Source organism: Pagrus major, chromosome 18 (assembly GCF_040436345.1).
Source record: "Pagrus major chromosome 18, Pma_NU_1.0".
NCBI classification, from domain to species: domain Eukaryota; kingdom Metazoa; phylum Chordata; class Actinopteri; order Spariformes; family Sparidae; genus Pagrus; species Pagrus major.
In genome coordinates this window covers 25,878,876-25,897,579 of record NC_133232.1, presented here as the reverse complement: position 1 = coordinate 25,897,579, position 18,704 = coordinate 25,878,876, and the positions used below count along the sequence as shown (strand labels likewise).

General features: G+C 41.7%; 3 protein-coding genes across 3 annotated transcripts; all 3 read right to left on the bottom strand.

Moving 5' to 3' along the window:
- Positions 1-1,784: 1,784 nt before the first annotated feature.
- On the bottom strand, positions 1,785-9,446 carry LOC141012996 (uncharacterized). The gene is made up of 2 exons (XM_073486536.1): positions 7,170-9,446; positions 1,785-4,202 (listed from the first exon to the last, which is right to left on the bottom strand). The coding sequence occupies exons 1-2, from the start codon at positions 9,444-9,446 to the stop codon at positions 1,785-1,787; spliced, it is 4,695 nt and encodes a 1,564-aa protein (XP_073342637.1).
- Positions 9,447-11,991: 2,545 nt separating this feature from the next.
- Positions 11,992-14,370, bottom strand: LOC141012995 (protocadherin gamma-A11-like). Its single transcript, XM_073486534.1, has one exon. It carries the CDS (start codon positions 14,359-14,361, stop codon positions 11,992-11,994), a length of 2,370 nt encoding a protein of 789 aa, XP_073342635.1. The 5' UTR covers positions 14,362-14,370.
- A 1,310-nt stretch (positions 14,371-15,680) lies between these two features.
- On the bottom strand, positions 15,681-18,095 carry LOC141012994 (protocadherin beta-15-like). Its single transcript, XM_073486533.1, has one exon. It carries the CDS (start codon positions 18,093-18,095, stop codon positions 15,681-15,683), a length of 2,415 nt encoding a protein of 804 aa, XP_073342634.1.
- Between the last annotated feature and the right edge of the window lie 609 nt (positions 18,096-18,704).

Below are 18,704 nucleotides of genomic sequence, written 5' to 3'. Positions count from 1 at the left end.
GTCAGACAAACACTTCTTTTGAAAGCTGACAGGCTAAAATTATCATCCAAAAATGATACAAAGACATTTTATCTTAATATGTGGTCAAATCAGACAATAATCGAACACAACTAGAGAGGCCAACTTAGTATGTGTTTATAAAGGGGAATGGGACGGATTTAAATGTAAACATACATTCTTTAGGAAGTGTCTTCCACCTGTGATATACGTATATGCAACTCTTACAGAACAATAGCATGTCTGAGTCAGTCATCCAAGACGTGAGATGCATTTTAAAGTCTGCCATATATCACCAGACCATATCTCCCTGGACTATAGATAAAGAACAGTGCTAGCCAGAAATATTTAGCAATAAAGTCAACAATTGTACATTAAATATGGTGGCATATGTGGCCACAGACATCATTTCCTCTTCAACAGTGACCATGTGATTGCATGACAGAAATCATTTATTACTGGCAGTATGTATTGAAGCTGATTACTAAGACTCTGTTACACAATAGACTGTATGTTGCTATCTAGCTGATAAGTGATGTGTATATGTAATATGTAGATATTATATTTTATTGCTATTATGGTGTTCATTTCTGTAAAGACATCAGGGCATTAGAGGCAGTTACATTTGTAACTAAAGACCATCTTGAGATGGAATCATATCAGCCACGACTCCCATCAACATGTTGACGTTTCAAAACATGAGTACTCACAAGTCATTACTACAAGTTTACATCAGCACTCAATACACATTGGTCCAACTACACCAATCTTTGAACTCAACCTTCATTTTGATCTCACACCTACACACCTGTAGAGTTTTGTGACTGCATCATGCACAGTTGTGGTATTATCACACCGCATAAATCTGTCCACAGACAGACAGAAACATTGACACCTGCCAAACTTCTCAAAAAAATTTCTGGAGGAATTACCACCGCATGAGATGCCTCCAGGACCACACTGTACTATGATGACATAAACACACACAGACTCACAAAATAAAAATAACTCCTACTATGTTGTCAGTGCTGGTAATAAAAGAAGTAAAGAGGACTAACAATACAAGAAACAACGCCCTTAAAAGGTATGTCATCCTTTATGCAGGTCAAAAAATAAAAACAATCACAGATGCAAAATGAACAATCATTCCAAACAGTGTAGGTCCCACATCCTTCCAGATGTACAACGTAAAGATAAAGAATAATTCTAGGAAACGGCAAAGAGAGCAATGCATAACTCTAGCAGTTACTGACAATAAATTGAATCAACTGAGATTTCCTCCACGTGAGGGAGAGAAGCATCATATCCAGAATACCCTGATTTCTTTTAATAACGTGTTCATAATAGAAATCAAATGTAACAGCTCATGGCATTTCCAGTAATAATGAACCTCATGTCAGATCTTGAGACAGTGCTCATGATTGATTGCAAAGAGCAAGCCAGTCATTAACAATGACACCAGGATGATGACAAGAAAATGCGGTTTGGAGATGAGCTCACAACTGTGCCGAAATATAGAAATGAAGGATTAATTTTCAAAAGGAAGGATGACTGAGAACGCATTTAAAAATATATAGAGAAACAGAACATGAAAAATACCTCAAGATGAAATACACACTAGTGTAATTAAAGCAGTTTTTGAAATGCCAAAAATACTGCTGGGAAAAAAGGTCAATATGTGAACTAAAGAAAAAAAAATGCTAAAAACAATCATTCAAAGAGAAAAACAAAACAGAACAATCAAGTAGAGTATGGAGGACATACAGAACCTAAGAAAGGTTAGCATGTTACACATCTGGGACAGATAACGTGACACATGTGCCTACCTCAGGAGAACCATCACAGTCTCCAAACACATCTGCAAAGTCTGATGGACTTTTCCTCAGAGTCTGGTCAGCAGGCAGTGTGTTGTCATTGTAAGATGTCACGAACTTAAAGTCACTGGTTCTAGATCCTGTTGTCAGGTATGCGTCATAGTTGTAAGCGCTGCGTAAAGTTCCTGTGCCGTCAACATCTGCGTAATTTGGAGGGAGATAAGCGCTGGGGATGGCGACTGCTCCATCAAACAACAGTCTGGGCTTTCTCCTGCGACAAAACCTCACACCCAGGATGATGATGATGAAGGTCAGGAAAAAGGTGGACACAGACACCAGCGCGATGATCAGATAAGAGGTCAGTTTGGAATTCTTCTCATCATAAGAAATGTCCTTCAGTTCTGGCACCTCAGCCAAGTTATCAGAAATAAGTAAATACATGGAACAGGTGGCAGAGAGAGAGGGCTGTCCGTTATCTTTCACTGCCACAATAAGGTTCTGTTTCATGCTGTCAGATTCAGAAATGTCCCGCTGTGTCCTGATCTCTCCGCTGTGGACACCAATAGTGAAAAGTCCCGGATCGGTGGATTTCACTATATGATAAGACAGCCAGGCGTTCTGTCCGGAGTCCGCGTCCACCGCTATCACTTTGGACACCAGAGAGCCTCCGTGTGCAGCTTTGGGGACCAGCTCGGTCATGAAGGAGTTGCCCTCCGGGGCGGGGTACAGTATCTGAGGAGAGTTGTCATTCACATCCGATATAAACACACTGACGGTCACGTTGCTGCTGAGAGGAGGAGAACCGTTGTCTCTGGCCATCACCTGCACTTTAAAACTCCTGAACTGTTCATAATCAAACGACCTCACAGCGTGGATCACCCCCGTGTCTCCGTTAACAGACAGATAGGATGAAACCGGGGCACCGTTCACCTCACCGGGTAACAGAGAATAAATCACTGTACCGTTTTGTCTCCAGTCGGGGTCTCGAGCAGTAACGGAACATAAAGTGGAGCCAGGTCTGTTATTTTCACTCACATATGCGCTGTACGACTGTTCCTCAAACACAGGTGGGTTGTCGTTGATGTCTGCTACAGATAACTGAACAGTTTTAGAGGAGGACAGAGGTGGAGAGCCCTCGTCAGTGGCAGTGATTGTAATGTTGTAATCAGACACTAGTTCACGGTCCAGTTGTCCTGTGGTCACCAGAGAATAATAGTTTTTAATAGAAGGAACCAACTTAAAAGGGGCTCCTTGCTGAATGGAGCAGCGGACCTGTCTGTTGCGCTCAGAGTCTCTGTCCTGCACGTTAATGATGCCCACCTCTGTACCAGGTGTGGTGTCTTCTGGTATGGGATTCGTCAGTGATTTTAAATTGACTACAGGGGCGTTGTCATTCACATCAGTGATAGAAATTATTGCCTTCGCATAAGATGACAGCCCCAGTCCATCTTTTGCTTTAACGCGTATTTCATATGATGTTGTAGTTTCATAGTCAACAGCGCCAATTACTCGTATTTCACCTGATTTACCGTCAATACTAAACATCTTCTTCACATTTTCAGTAACATGCCCAAATTCATAAGTCACATCTCCATTAATTCCCTCGTCTGCATCAGCAGCGCTCACTGTGACCACTACAGTATCTACAGGAGAGTTTTCAGGCAGACTGGCTTTATAAACGGCCTGGCTGAACACTGGCTCGTTATCATTAGCATCCAGCACAGTGACGTGTATGACTACAGTACCTGATCTCTGAGGAGAGCCACCATCTAGAGCTGTGAGGAGCAGATTAATCTCTTGTTGTTTTTCACGATCCAGCTCTTTGTCAAGAATAAGGTGTATTGTGTTTCCATTAGCAGCCAAAATGAAATTATCATTCTTTTTAAGGCTGTACTGCTGAACTGAATTCTGTCCCACATCCGCATCGTGCGCCTCTTCTATCACAAAACGAGCTCCCCTGACTGCTGACTCTTGGATTTCTATATTTATCAATTCCTCCTTAAATTGAGGCGAGTTATCATTTACATCTTGAATGTGGAGTGTAATCCGATGAAGCTCGAGAGGATTCTCCAGCACAAGCTCCTGTTTTAGGATGCACGAAGCCTTTTCTTCACAAAGCCCCTCTCGGTCAATCCTGTCGGCAACAATCAGCTCTCCGTTATTCAGGTTGATGTCACAGTAACGTTTATCAGTCCCGTCGGTGTCAATACGGGCTCTTCTGTTAGAGAGAGCGCCCGTCTCCAGCCCGAGATCCTTGGCTAAATTCCCAATGACCGATCCTCGTTTCATCTCCTCCGGAAAAGAATAGCTCAGGTCTCCATATGCGACATGCAAAAAAAGAAGCAGGAAACAGAAGCAGCACAGCCGAAACGCGATAAATTTGTAATCCATCTTCAAGCACGAGTTCCTAAGACGTTAAAGAGTCGACGCAACGACACAGTTAAACCACATAACACGAAATGTGCCAGCGATTCAGCGTGATTGTGGCTGTATCAAGAGCACGCAATGGGCGTACAAGAACGTCTGTCCACAAAGGATAGAGGAATTATAATCTTAAGGCTGGTGTATAGCGACACCGTGAGTTAAATTCAACAATAACACTGAACTGCAAAAATAAAAAGGGACACTTAAAATTAGTTGTAGCCTACATCCACTGTTCTTCAAAATAAAACAGAAGAAACTCCTAATTCGATGTCTACAACATTCAGAACAACATTCACCCACAATCAGTCCAAATCGGGACACCAGTTGCAACAAGCACTACTGTGTTTAATTCAATGCACTCATGACTGACTCACATTAAAGCCTGAAGACAGGATGCACTTCTTCAAGCCACCCTTTGTTCAGATGACTATATTGTGCATGCAAGCTTCACGCACAACCTGTAAATTAGTAAATATAAAGTACTGAATTACAACTGTGCTGAGCTGCTTACTGCTGCATTAAAACCTTCCATGGGCAAGTTTGCAGGTTAAATTAAAATCACGACACACCCGAGTCACCTTTGCAATCACATCACAGAGTTTTACAACTTTGTTATACTAAACACTATGTCTTCAGTGGGATTAAGATAGTACAACTCCCCATTTAGTGCACTGCCTTAAAGCTACCATACATTAGTGAAATTATTTGATTTGTGTTTTGAATTTTTCAATTGGTTGCAGCCTTATCTCAAGATACACTAATAGTTTCGCATTGTGTATTATAATAAGGTGTGTGCTGACTACATCATAACTTAAATGTATGTGAACTAAATCCATGTCTGTAAACTCTAGACTGATATCACCATGTTTGTAAATAGATCCAGGAGAAATCTGGACTGTCTTTGTTCCTTCTTGGTCTGACATCCTACAACCAGCTTCAACTTGTGTTGACAAAGGTTTCCTCTTTCAAACTCCATAAAGAGTGACAGGCATGCATTAAGTTTGTAAGCAGAAAAACGTGTTCAAATTCAGACTAAGAAACAACTCCGGTTAACGCTGTATCTCAGGAAAAAGGACAGCAAACAATTAAGAGACAGCTCCAAGAAAAAAATCACAATGTCTGAAAAATTGCTGTGGGCGACGACACTGCTCTACCACCACTAACGTTATACAACACTGCAAAGCGACAGATTGTATGGTGATTTTAAGTTATTGCAGGAATTTAATCTCAATTCCCCAGGTATGAGGATGGGTAAATAGGGCTCAGCCAACACTTTGCAGGGATTTCTTTCTTCTCAGAGATGGAATAGATTTAAAATCAACTTGCAAAAATCACAATAGAGATCCAGGATACAGTCTGAAAGTGATATCCTCTCAACAACACAACTTGTATTTAGCACAAGCACTGAAGGTATCTCCGTGAGACAAACACCTCTTTTGAAAGCTGACAGGCTAAAATTATCATCCAAAAATGATACAAAGACATTATTCACTTTTATCTTAAGCTGTGGTCAAATCAGACAATAATTGAACACAATAAGATAGGCCAACTTGGTATGTGTTTATAAAGGGGAATGGGACGGATTTAAATGTAAACATACATTCTTTAGGAAGTGTCTTCCACCTGTGGTATACATATATGCAGCTTTTACAGAACAACAGCATGTCTGAGTCAGTCATCCAAGACGTGAGATGCATTTTAAAGTCTGCCATATATCACCAGAATATATCTCCCTGGACAATAGATAAAGAACAGTGCCAGCCAGAAATATTTAGCAATAAAGTCAACAATTGTACATTAAATATGGTGGCATATGTGGCCACAGACATCATTTCCTCTTCAACAGTGACCATGTGATTGCATGACAGAAATCATTTATTACTGGCAGTATGTATTGAAGCTGACTACTAAGACTCTCTTACACAGTAGACTGTATGTTGCTATCTAGCTGATAAGTGATGTATGTATGTAATATGTAGATATTATATTTTATTGCTATTATGGTGTTCATTTCTGTAAAGACATCAGGGCATTAGAGGCAGTTACATTTGTAACTAAAGACCATCTTGAGATGGAATCATATCAGCCACGACTCCCATCAACATGTTGAAAACGACTCCTACTATGTTGTCAGTGCTGGTAATAAAAGAAGTAAAGAGGACTAACAATACAAGAAACAACGCCCTTAAAAGGTATGTCATCCTTTATGCAGGTCAAAAAATAAAAACAATCACAGATGCAAAATGAACAATCATTCCAAACAGTGTAGGTCCCACATCCTTCCAGATGTACAACGCAAAGATAAAGAATAATTCTAGGAAATGGCAAAGAGAGCAATGCATAACTCTAGCAGTTATTGACACTAAATTGAATCAACTGAGATTTTCTCCACGTGAGGGAGAGAAGCATCATATCCAGAATACCATGATTTCTTTTAATAACGTGTTCATAATAGAAATCAAATGTAACAGCTCATGGCATTTCCATTAACAATGAACCTCATGTCAGATCTTGAGACAGTGCTCATGATTGATTGCAAAGAGCAAGCCAGTCATTAACAATGACACCAGGATGATGACAAGAAAATGCGGTTTGGAGATGAACTCACAACGGTGTTGAAATATAGAAATGAAGGATTAATTTTCAAAAGTAAGGATGACTGAGAACGCATTTAAAAATATATAGAGAAACAGAACATGAAAAATACCTCTAGATGAAATACACACTAGTGAAATTAAAGCAGTTTTTGAAATGCCAAAAATACTGCTGGGAAAAACGGTCAATATGTGAACTAAAGAAAAAAAAATGCTGAAAACAATCATTCAAAAAGAAAAACAAAACAGAACAATCAAGTAGAGTATGGAGAACATACAGAACCTAAGAAAGGTTAGCATGTTACACATCTGGGACAGATAACGTGACACATGTGCCTACCTCAGGAGAACCATCACAATCTCCAAACACATCTGCAAAGTCTGATGGACTTTTCCTCAGAGTCTGGTCAGCAGGCAGTGTGTTGTCATTGTAAGATGTCACAAACTTAAAGTCACTGGTTCTAGATCCTGTTGTCAGGTATGTGTCATAGTTGTAAGCGCTGCGTAAAGTTCCTGTGCCGTCAACATCTGCGTAATTAGGAGGGAGATAAGCGCTGGGGATGGCGACTGCTCCATCAAACATCAATCTGGGCTTTCTCCTGCGACAAAACCTCACACCCAGGATGATGATGATGAAGGTCAGGAAAAAGGTGGACACAGACACCAGCGCGATGATCAGATAAGAGGTCAGTTTGGAATTCTTCTCATCATAAGAAATGTCCTTCAGTTCTGGCACCTCAGCCAAGTTATCAGAAATAAGTAAATACATGGAACAGGTGGCAGAGAGAGAGGGCTGTCCGTTATCTTTCACTGCCACAATAAGGTTCTGTTTCATGCTGTCAGATTCAGAAATGTCCCGCTGTGTCCTGATCTCTCCGCTGTGGACACCAATAGTGAAAAGTCCCGGATCAGTGGATTTCACTATATGATAGGACAGCCAGGCGTTCTGTCCGGAGTCCGCGTCCACCGCTATCACTTTGGACACCAGTGAGCCTCCGTGTGCAGCTTTGGGGACCAGCTCGGTCATGAAGGAGTTGCCCTCCGGGGCGGGGTACAGTATCTGAGGAGAGTTGTCATTCACATCCGATACGAACACACTGACGGTCACGTTGCTGCTGAGAGGAGGAGAGCCGTTGTCTCTGGCCATCACCTGCACTTTAAAACTCCTGAACTGTTCATAATCAAACGACCTCACAGCGTGGATCACCCCCGTGTCTCCGTTAACAGACAGATAGGAGGACACCGGGGCACCGTTCACCTCACCGGGTAACAGGGAATAAATCACTGTACCGTTTTGTCTCCAGTCGGGGTCTCGAGCAGTAACGGAACATAAAGTGGAGCCAGGTTTGTTATTTTCACTCACATATGCGCTGTACGACTGTTCCTCAAACACAGGTGGGTTGTCGTTGATGTCTGCTACAGATAACTGAACAGTTTTAGAGGAGGACAGAGGTGGAGAGCCCTCGTCAGTGGCAGTGATTGTAATGTTGTAATCAGACACTAGTTCACGGTCCAGTTGTCCTGTGGTCACCAGAGAATAATAGTTTTTAATAGAAGGAACCAACTTAAAAGGGGCTCCTTGCTGAATGGAGCAGCGGACCTGTCTGTTGCGCTCAGAGTCTCTGTCCTGCACGTTAATGATGCCCACCTCTGTACCAGGTATGGTGTCTTCTGGTATGGGATTCGTCAGTGATTTTAAATTGATTACAGGGGCATTGTCATTCACATCAGTGATAGAAATGATTGCCTTCGCATAAGATGACAGCCCCAATCCATCTTTTGCTTTAACGCGTATTTCATATGATGTTGTAGTTTCATAGTCAACCGCGCCAATTACTCGTATCTCACCCGATTTACTGTCAATGCTAAACATCTTCTTAACACTGTCAGTAATATGTCCAAATTCATAAGTCACATCTCCATTGACCCCCTCGTCTGCATCAGTAGCGCTCACTGTGACCACTACAGTATCTACAGGAGAGTTTTCAGGCAGACTGGCTTTATAAACGGCCTGGCTGAACACTGGGGCGTTATCATTAGCATCCAGCACAGTGACGTGTATGACTACAGTACCTGATCTCTGAGGAGAGCCACCATCTAGAGCTGTGAGGAGCAGATTGATCTCTTGTTGTTTTTCACGATCAAGCTCTTTGTCAAGAACAAGCTCTATGGTGTTTCCATTAGCAGCCAAAATAAAATTATCATTCTTTTTAAGGCTGTACTGCTGAACTGAATTCTGTCCCACATCCGCATCGTGCGCCTCTTCTATCACAAAACGAGCTCCCCTGACTGCTGACTCTCGAATTTCTATATTTATCAATCCCTCCTTAAATTGAGGCGAGTTATCATTTACATCTTGAATGTGGAGACTAATCCGATGAAGCTCGAGAGGATTCTCCAGCACAAGCTCGTGTTTTAGGATGCACGAAGCCTTTTCTTCACAAAGCCCCTCTCGGTCAATCTTGTCGGCAACAATCAGCTCTCCGGTATTCAGGTTGATGTCACAGTAACGTTTATCGGTCCCGTCGGTGTCAATACGGGCTCTTCTGTTAGAGAGAGCGCCCGTCTCCAGCCCGAGATCCTTGGCTAAATTCCCAATGACCGATCCTCGTTTCATCTCCTCCGGAAAAGAATAGCTCAGGTCTCCATATGCGACATGCGAAAAAAGAAGCAGGAAACAGAAGCTGCACAGCCGAAACGCGATAAATTTGTAATCCATCTTCAAGCACGAGTTCCTAAGACGTTAAAGAACCGAAGCAACAACACAGTTAAACCACATAACACGAAATGTGCCAGCGATTCAGCGTGATTGTGGCTGTATCAAGAGCACGCAATGGGCGTACAAGAACCTCTGTCCACAAAGGATAGAGGAATTATAATCTTAAGGCTGGTGTATAGCGACACCGTGAGTTAAATTCAACAATAACACTGAATGTAAAACTAAAAAGGAACACAGTTAAAATTGGTTTTAGCGTACATCACTTTAGCCAATATTCTTCAAAAATAAAACAGAGGAAACATTTACTTCGTCTTTTACAGCATTTAGACCAGCCACCCACTATCAGTCCAAAATCAGGACGCCAGTTGCAACAAGCACTTCTGTCAATGTATTTAATTGAATGCAGTTAAGACTGACTCACAGAAAGGTCTGAAAACACAGCATGTACTTTTTTCGAGCCACCCTTCAGATGACTATTAATGCAGGCTACATACAAATCTTCTAAATTAGTAAGTATAAATTACTGAATTGCAATTATTAAGGAAAATACTCTGTCAGATAGTAGGACATACAAAATAATATAATTTCCTGTATTTGTAAATGCAACACAGCTGTAAATAGATGTTCCAAAAGGGGATGTTGATTTAGATTTTTGCCATTTTATTACAGGGACATTTCTGCAAGGAGTAGACAAGGTTTCAGTTCATCTTTACTTTAAGTGATCTGGTAAAATAAGTTAAACTGGACTGCTTTAGTCAGCATAACTATGATGCGAACATCAGAGGGTGTGAAACCCTGGACTTTAAACTGTGTTTGTTTTCATCAGAATTTGGTTGTGTTACTGTGATATTTTGGCAGAGAAACATGGAGATTTATTACTCTATATGTAGTTTTATTAAAGTAAGCGCATAATTCAAATTTACTGTAAAACAGGCATGACTGCAGTGAGCTGCTTACTGCTGTATCAAAACCATCCATGAGCAAGTATGGTGATCTTTAATTTTTGCAGGAATATAATCTTACCGCGCCACAAATGATGAATAGGACTCAGCCTACACTTAGGAGCAAGTTCTTTCTTCTCAGAGATGGAAAAAAAACTAAAAATCATCCTGCAAAAAAATCACAGTAGAGATCCAAGATACAGTCTGAAAGTGAGTATCCTCTCAAAAACACAACTAATTGCAAGTCACATGTAATAAAAGGCCTTAATCAAAGGCTTGCACACTGAACTAAATTAGCAACAACCCATGGGAACTCACTAATATACTACATCATAGCATGAGTCCTCAATACTCATTGGTTGAACTGCACCAATCTTTGAACTCAGCCTTCATTTTCATCTCACACCGACACACCTGTAAAGCTTTGTGACTGCATCTTGCACAGTTGAGATATTATCACGCCAACAAAATCTCTTCACAGACGTATAGACAACTGCCAAAGTACTCAAAATTGATTCCATAGGAAGTCCCACCACATTAGGTGTCTCCAGGACCACACTGTGCTATGATCACACACACACACACACACACACACACACACACACACACACAGGCTCTCAAAGTGAAAACAACACCTGCTATGTTGTTGGTAATAATAAAAAAAGTAAAGTGAACTAACAATACAAGAAAACAACAGCTTGAAAAGGTATGTCATCTTTTATGCAGGCCAAACAGTAAAAACAATAACAGCTGCAAAATGATAAATCAAACCCAATAAAGCATATGGCTCAAACTGAAGCTTTGAGATGAACCACATAAAGAGAAACAAGCATCTGAGGATGTGAGAGAGCAATGCAAAGATCACTTGTAGTTAATGACAATCCATTTGATCAATTCAGAATTAGTCCACATGTGAGGGAAAGAAGCATTGTATCCAGAACACCCTAACGTACTTTAACAACCTGCTAACCGCAGAAATGTAATCAAATGGAACATTTCCAGTAATAATGAATCTCATGTCACATCTTAAGACAGTGCTCAGGGTCTGAATAAAGTATAGCGATTGCACAGAACAAGCCAGTTATTAAGAACGACACCAGTATGATAACAAACTGCAGTTTGTAGCGGTGCACACAACTGTTTTTGAAAGCTGGAACTGAAGGATGACTTTTCAAACATAACGTTAAGAGCACATTTAAAACCATACACATGAACAGAAACGAAGAGGCATCAAAATGGAACCTACACTAGTTGACATTAAAGCAGTTTTAGAAATTCAAAAATTACTGTTATGGGAAACATCAATGTGTGATCTAAAAATAGGTGAAAAATGCTTAAAAAGAAAAAAAGTCGGGGGAAAAATGAGAGAATAACATCATAAGAGACCTATATTATAGGTAGATGAGCTGTAATATGCTTGGAACAAAAACAAAAGCATGTGCTTGAAATGCATGATTAATCAAACTTATTTTTATGAGTAAATTAGATGTCACATAGGCTATTCATACCTCTGAGGACTCCTCCAAGTCCCCAAACACTTCAGCAAAGTCTGATGGACTTTTTCTCAGAGTCTGGTCAGCAGGCAGTGTGTTGTCATTGTAAGATGTCACGAACTTAAAGTCACTGGTTCTAGATCCTGTTGTCAGGTATGCGTCATAGTTGTAAGCGCTGCGTAAAGTTCCAGTGCCGTCAACATCTGCGTAATTAGGAGGGAGATAAGCGCTGGGGATGGCGACTGCTCCATCAAACAACAGTCTGGGCTTTCTCCTGCGACAAAACCTCACACCCAGGATGATGATGATGAAGGTCAGGAAAAAGGTGGACACAGACACCAGCGCGATGATCAGATAAGAGGTCAGTTTGGAATTCTTCTCATCATAAGAAATGTCCTTCAGTTCTGGCACCTCAGCCAAGTTATCAGAAATAAGTAAATACATGGAACAGGTGGCAGAGAGAGAGGGCTGTCCGTTATCTTTCACTGCCACAATAAGGTTCTGTTTCATGCTGTCAGATTCAGAAATGTCCCGCTGTGTCCTGATCTCTCCGCTGTGCACACCAATAGTGAAAAGTCCCGGATCGGTGGATTTCACTATATGATAGGACAGCCAGGCGTTCTGTCCGGAGTCCGCGTCCACCGCTATCACTTTGGACACCAGAGAGCCTCCGTGTGCAGCTTTGGGGACCAGCTCGGTCATGAAGGAGTTGCCCTCCGGGGCGGGGTACAGTATCTGAGGAGAGTTGTCATTCACATCCGATATGAACACACTGACGGTCACGTTGCTGCTGAGAGGAGGAGAACCGTTGTCTCTGGCCATCACCTGCACTTTAAAACTCCTGAACTGTTCATAATCAAACGACCTCACAGCGTGGATCACCCCCGTGTCTCCGTTAACAGACAGATAGGAGGAAACCGGGGCACCGTTCACCTCACCGGGTAACAGAGAATAAATCACTGTACCGTTTTGTCTCCAGTCGGGGTCTCGAGCAGTAACGGAGCATAAAGTGGAGCCAGGTTTGTTATTTTCACTCACATATGCGCTGTACGACTGTTCCTCAAACACAGGTGGGTTGTCGTTGATGTCTGCTACAGATAACTGAACAGTTTTAGAGGAGGACAGAGGTGGAGAGCCCTCGTCAGTGGCAGTGATTGTGATGTTGTAATCAGACACTAGTTCGCGGTCCAGTTGTCCTGTGGTCACCAGAGAATAATAGTTTTTAATAGAAGGAACCAACTTAAAAGGGGCTCCTTGCTGAATGGAGCAGCGGACCAGTTGGTTATTCTCAGAATCTGCATCCTGCACATTAATGATGCCCACCTCTGTACCTGGTGACACGTTCTCAGGTATGGGATTTGCCAGAGATTTAACATAGATTACAGGTATGTTGTCATTGACATCGGTGACATCAACAGTTACCTTTGTGTATGATGATAACCCTAAACCATCCTTTGCTTTAATGCGCAAATCATAGGTTGCAACAGTTTCAAAATCAATCGCACCATTAACTGTTATTTTTCCATTTTTACGATCAATAGTAAAAACTTTCTTTACATCCTCTGAAACATGTCCGAAGTCATAAGTCACATCTCCATTTACCCCCTCGTCTGCATCAGCAGCGCTCACTGTGACCACTACAGTATCTACAGGAGAGTTTTCAGGCAGACTGGCTTTATAAACGGCCTGGCTGAACACTGGGGCGTTATCATTAGCATCCAGCACAGTGACGTGTATGACTACAGTACCTGATCTCTGAGGAGAGCCACCATCTAGAGCTGTGAGGAGCAAATTGATCTCTTGTTGTTTTTCACGATCAAGCTCTTTGTCAAGAACAAGCTCTATGGTGTTTCCATTAGCAGCCAAAATGAAATTATCATTCTTTTTAAGGCTGTACTGCTGAACTGAATTCTGTCCCACATCCGCATCGTGCGCCTCTTCTATCACAAAACGAGCTCCCCCATCTGCTGACTCTCGAATTTCTAAATTGATCGATTCTTCATTAAATTGAGGCGAGTTATCATTGATATCTTGAATGTGAAGACTAAAAGGGTGCAGTTCCAGAGGATTCTCCAGTACGAGATCGCGTTTTAGTACACACGACAGCCTTTCTCCACAAAGCCCCTCTCGGTCAATCCTGTCGGCAACAATTAATTCTCCGGTACTGAGGTTGATGTCACAATAACGTTTGCGATTCCCTGCGGCATCAACACGGGCGTTTCTGGCAGACAGCTTACTCAAGTCCAGGTTAAGATCCTTCGCTATATTCCCAATAAGAGATCCGCGTTTCATTTCCTCTTGAAAGGAATAGCTCGCGTCCCCGTTCACGGCTTGCCACATGAGAAAGAAAACAAAGCAGCTTATTTGGAGCGCCATCATGGCAATGCCTTTGTTACAGAAAGAAACAATCCTCTTTTAGATGAGAAATTCTGCAGGGATTATACAGTTCGGCCAAAAGAAAATCGACATCAATCCTCAATTACTCGAGTCTCATCCTAGGACCAACAGCAACTGACAAATATCCCGTCTGTTGGTCTAAACACCAGAGGGTGGAGAGGAAATGTTTCACGTAGACTGGTGAATAGCGACACCATGAGTGGAATAAAGAAATGACAAACTTAAGATATCTAATAAATGATGACAATAACAACAATAATACATTACTACTACTATTATTATTATTATTATTATTATTATTATTATTATTATTATTAATAATAATAATAATAATAATAATAATAATAATAATAATAATAATAATAATAACAATATTGATATTGGTAAAATTAGTAGAAGTAGAAGGAGTAGAAGTATAATAACAATTATAATACTACTGCAAGTGGCATCTTACAATTATAGGAATGATATGAACAAGTTTAACATTTCTTGCACCGACGTAGCTGAACGCAAGCTATGGGTGTAAAAGTAGTTAAAGTTATAGGTGAGTTGCACTCAATAATTTGAAATGTCAAACCTTGTTTCCACTGTGATTTACTTGGCCTATGCAAATATTTGTGACTGGAATTAAAACACCAAGCCCCCCGAGCAAAATGATATCGTGCAGCCATAAGAGAGTATGTATCTGACAGAGCAATGCTGTGATGTAATCACGGACAGGATAACTTTAAGAAAATATTATGATTTCACTGTTTTTCAAGGTGCACAGACATAAACTGCTCGAAAGAAAACACAGCGTAAGGACACTATCAAATCATGAATAAGGGACAGTCTGGGAAAGAAACACTCCATGAAACCAGAGGACAGACAGGCAGGCAGACAGACAGACAGACAGACAGACAGACAGACAGACAGACAGACAGACAGATTGAGAATACTTCTCAACACTCAATTGGTCCAATTTAGAATCCCAACTGCCACTCAGAGGTCTGAGAAAACCGACACTTGACGATTGCAGCCGAATATAAATCAACGTCTGAATCAGAAACACTAAAATGAAAAAAAACTGTGACGAAGATAAGAAAGGTATCAAGTACACCTAGCCTATATGAGAAAACACCCTTATCTTGTGAAAATCTGTGACTGGAATCACATGAGTGAGAAGAGAGAGAGAGAGAGAGAGAGAGAGAGAGAGAGAGAGAGAGAGAAAGAAAGAAAGAAAGAACGAAAGAAAGAAAACTACTCGATTTATATTTGTACTTGCATTTCAGGCACTTGAAAATTAAAAAAATAATTTAACACTAGGATTTGTCAGGATCTCCTACCTCAGGAGAAGCATCACAATCTCCAAACACATCAGCAAAGTCTGATGGACTTTTCCTCAGAGTCTGGTCAGCAGGCAGTGTGTTGTCATTGTAAGATGTCACAAACTTAAAGTCACTGGTTCTAGATCCTGTTGTCAGGTATGCGTCATAGTTATAAGCGCTGCGTAAAGTTCCGGTGACATCAACATCTGCGTAATTAGGAGGGAGATAGGCGCTGGGGATGGCGACTGCTCCATCAAACATCAATCTGGGCTTTCTCCTGCGACAAAACCTCACACCCAGGATGATGATGATGAAGGTCAGGAAAAAGGTGGACACAGACACCAGCGCGATAATCAGATAAGAGGTCAGTTTGGAATTCTTCTCATCATAAGAAATGTCCTTCAATTCTGGTACCTCAGCCAAGTTATCAGAAATAAGTAAATACATGGAACAGGTGGCAGAGAGAGAGGGCTGTCCGTTATCTTTCACTGCCACAATAAGGTTCTGTTTCATGCTGTCAGATTCAGAAATGTCCCGCTGTGTCCTGATCTCTCCGCTGTGGACACCAATAGTGAAAAGTCCCGGATCGGTGGATTTCACTATACTATAGGAGAGCCAGGCGTTCTGTCCGGAGTCCGCGTCCACCGCTATCACTTTGGACACCAGAGAGCCTCCGTGTGCAGCTTTGGGGACCAGCTCGGTCATGAAGGAGTTGCCCTCCGGGGCGGGGTACAGTATCTGAGGAGAGTTGTCATTCACATCCGATATGAACACACTGACGGTCACGTTGCTGCTGAGAGGAGGAGAACCGTTGTCTCTGGCCATCACCTGTGCTTTAAAACTCCTGAACTGTTCATAATCAAACGACCTCACAGCGTGGATCACCCCCGTGTCTCCGTTAACAGACACATAGGAGGACACCGGGGCACCGTTCACCTCACCGGGTAACAGAGAATAAATCACTGTACCGTTTTGTCTCCAGTCGGGGTCTCGAGCAGTAACGGAACATAAAGTGGAGCCAGGTTTGTTATTTTCACTCACATATGCGCTGTACGACTGTTCCTCAAACACAGGTGGGTTGTCGTTGATGTCTGCTACAGATAACTGAACAGTTTTAGAGGAGGACAGAGGTGGAGAGCCCTCGTCAGTGGCAGTGATTGTAATGTTGTAATCAGACACTAGTTCACGGTCCAGTTGTCCTGTGGTCACCAGAGAATAATAGTTTTTAATAGAAGGAACCAACTTAAAAGGGGCTCCTTGCTGAATGGAGCAGCGGACCTGTCTGTTACTCTCTGAGTCTCTGTCCTGCACGTTAATGATGCCCACCTCTGTACCAGGTGACACGTTCTCAGGTATGGGGCTAGACAGTGATTTCAGGTGTATAACTGGGGCGTTGTCATTTATGTCAGTAATCTCAATTAATAAAGATGCGTATGACACTAATCCCAGACCATCTTTTGCACTTATCTGCATTTCATAGGATGACACTTTCTCATAATCAATAGCTCCAGCTACTCTCACTTCTCCAGATTTAGAGTCCAAAGAAAAGACGTTGTTATTTTCATCTGAAACATGATCAAATTCATATGTAATTTCGCTATTTAAACCCTCGTCAACATCAGTAGCACTCACTGTTATCACCGATGTATCCAGAGGAGAGTTTTCTGGCAGACTGGCTTTATAAACAGTCTGGCTGAACACTGGTACATTATCATTAGCATCCAGCACAGTGACGTGTATAACTACAGTACCAGATCTCTGAGGAGAGCCACCATCGAACGCGGTAAGCAATAACATAATCTCTTTTTTGTCCTCTCTGTCTAATTCTTTGTCTAAGACTAATTCACCATATTTGCGTCCTCCTGCTTTTGTGTTGACATTTAATTTGAAATGATCATTCTGCTGAAGTGAGTAGCCCTGAACAGCGTTTTCTCCGATGTCTCCATCGTGCGCCTCCCCAAGTGGAAAACGCGTACCCTTGTCCGCCAGTTCATTAATGTCAAATTTAAGTGACTCCTCTTTAAACTGCGGTGAATTATCGTTGATATCTTGAACACGGATACTAATACGGTGCAGCTCTAAAGGATTTTCCAGTACGAGTTCCTGTTTCAGAACACATGACGCCTTTTTCGCACAAAGCCCTTCTCTGTCAATCCTCTCTTGGACGATCAAGTCTCCGGTGTTGAGGTTTACACCGCAGTACTTAACACTGTTATCCTCAGTATCGATACGCGCCTTGCGAGCAGACAGTCTGCCCAAATCAAGTCCCAGATCCTTAGCGATATTTCCAATCACAGATCCACGTTTCATCTCCTCCGGGATAGAGTAGCTCACGTCTCCATAGACGGGGTGGAGGACAAGGAAAATAAAAGCAAGGCCGCAGAGCAGCGCAAATCTGCTGGATCCCATCGTTACTGCGAGAAATGCAGTACACACATTAAAAACTATCACTGAGCAGGTCAAAATATGTCAACGATGCATTCGTGATTCCTTCCAATGAAGAAAACCTGTCACACTGCAGTCCAACACGAAGCAGTTGTTGTCAGCTGCGGTACAATAGCAGAGTCAGGCTTTAAATTCGTTGAGACAGAAGGGTGGAGAGACCGAGCCATCTCGTTTACTGGTACACACTGACACCATGAGTATTTCTTTAGGTATAACAAGGCGAGGTTTGACTTCTCTTCCTATACATATTTAAACTACAGATAAATTTAATGGCCTGGTTTTATTAAATAAACAAAACAAGAAAGGCAAACTTTTCAACAGGTTGACAGGGACAAACGGTTGTTGCAAACGTGAAGCGAATGCAGCTGAAAATGATGTTAGAGATATAACAGTAAAAAGTTATCGAATACAACAAACTATCAGGAAGCCATTTCTGAACTGCTCTGTCAATCTTGAATGCAATTACCTGCATCTGCAATACATGATTTTTGTGATGTACAGTGTTACGAACTAGTACAACACAAACAAAATACTTTTTTATGAACAAAATACTGGAATAGCTTGTGTTATTTT

Excerpts from the sequence above, each read along its gene's own strand:
- LOC141012996 (XM_073486536.1), bottom strand. The coding sequence starts at position 9,446 with ATGAAACGAGGATCGGTCATTGGGAATTTAGCCAAGGATCTCGGGCTG. Across the intron at positions 4,203-7,169 it reads ATTGTGATGGTTCTCCTGAG|ATGGATTACAAATTTATCGC; the intron begins GTAGGCACATGT and ends TCGTGCTTGAAG.
- LOC141012995 (XM_073486534.1), bottom strand. The coding sequence starts at position 14,361 with ATGATGGCGCTCCAAATAAGCTGCTTTGTTTTCTTTCTCATGTGGCAA.
- LOC141012994 (XM_073486533.1), bottom strand. The coding sequence starts at position 18,095 with ATGGGATCCAGCAGATTTGCGCTGCTCTGCGGCCTTGCTTTTATTTTC.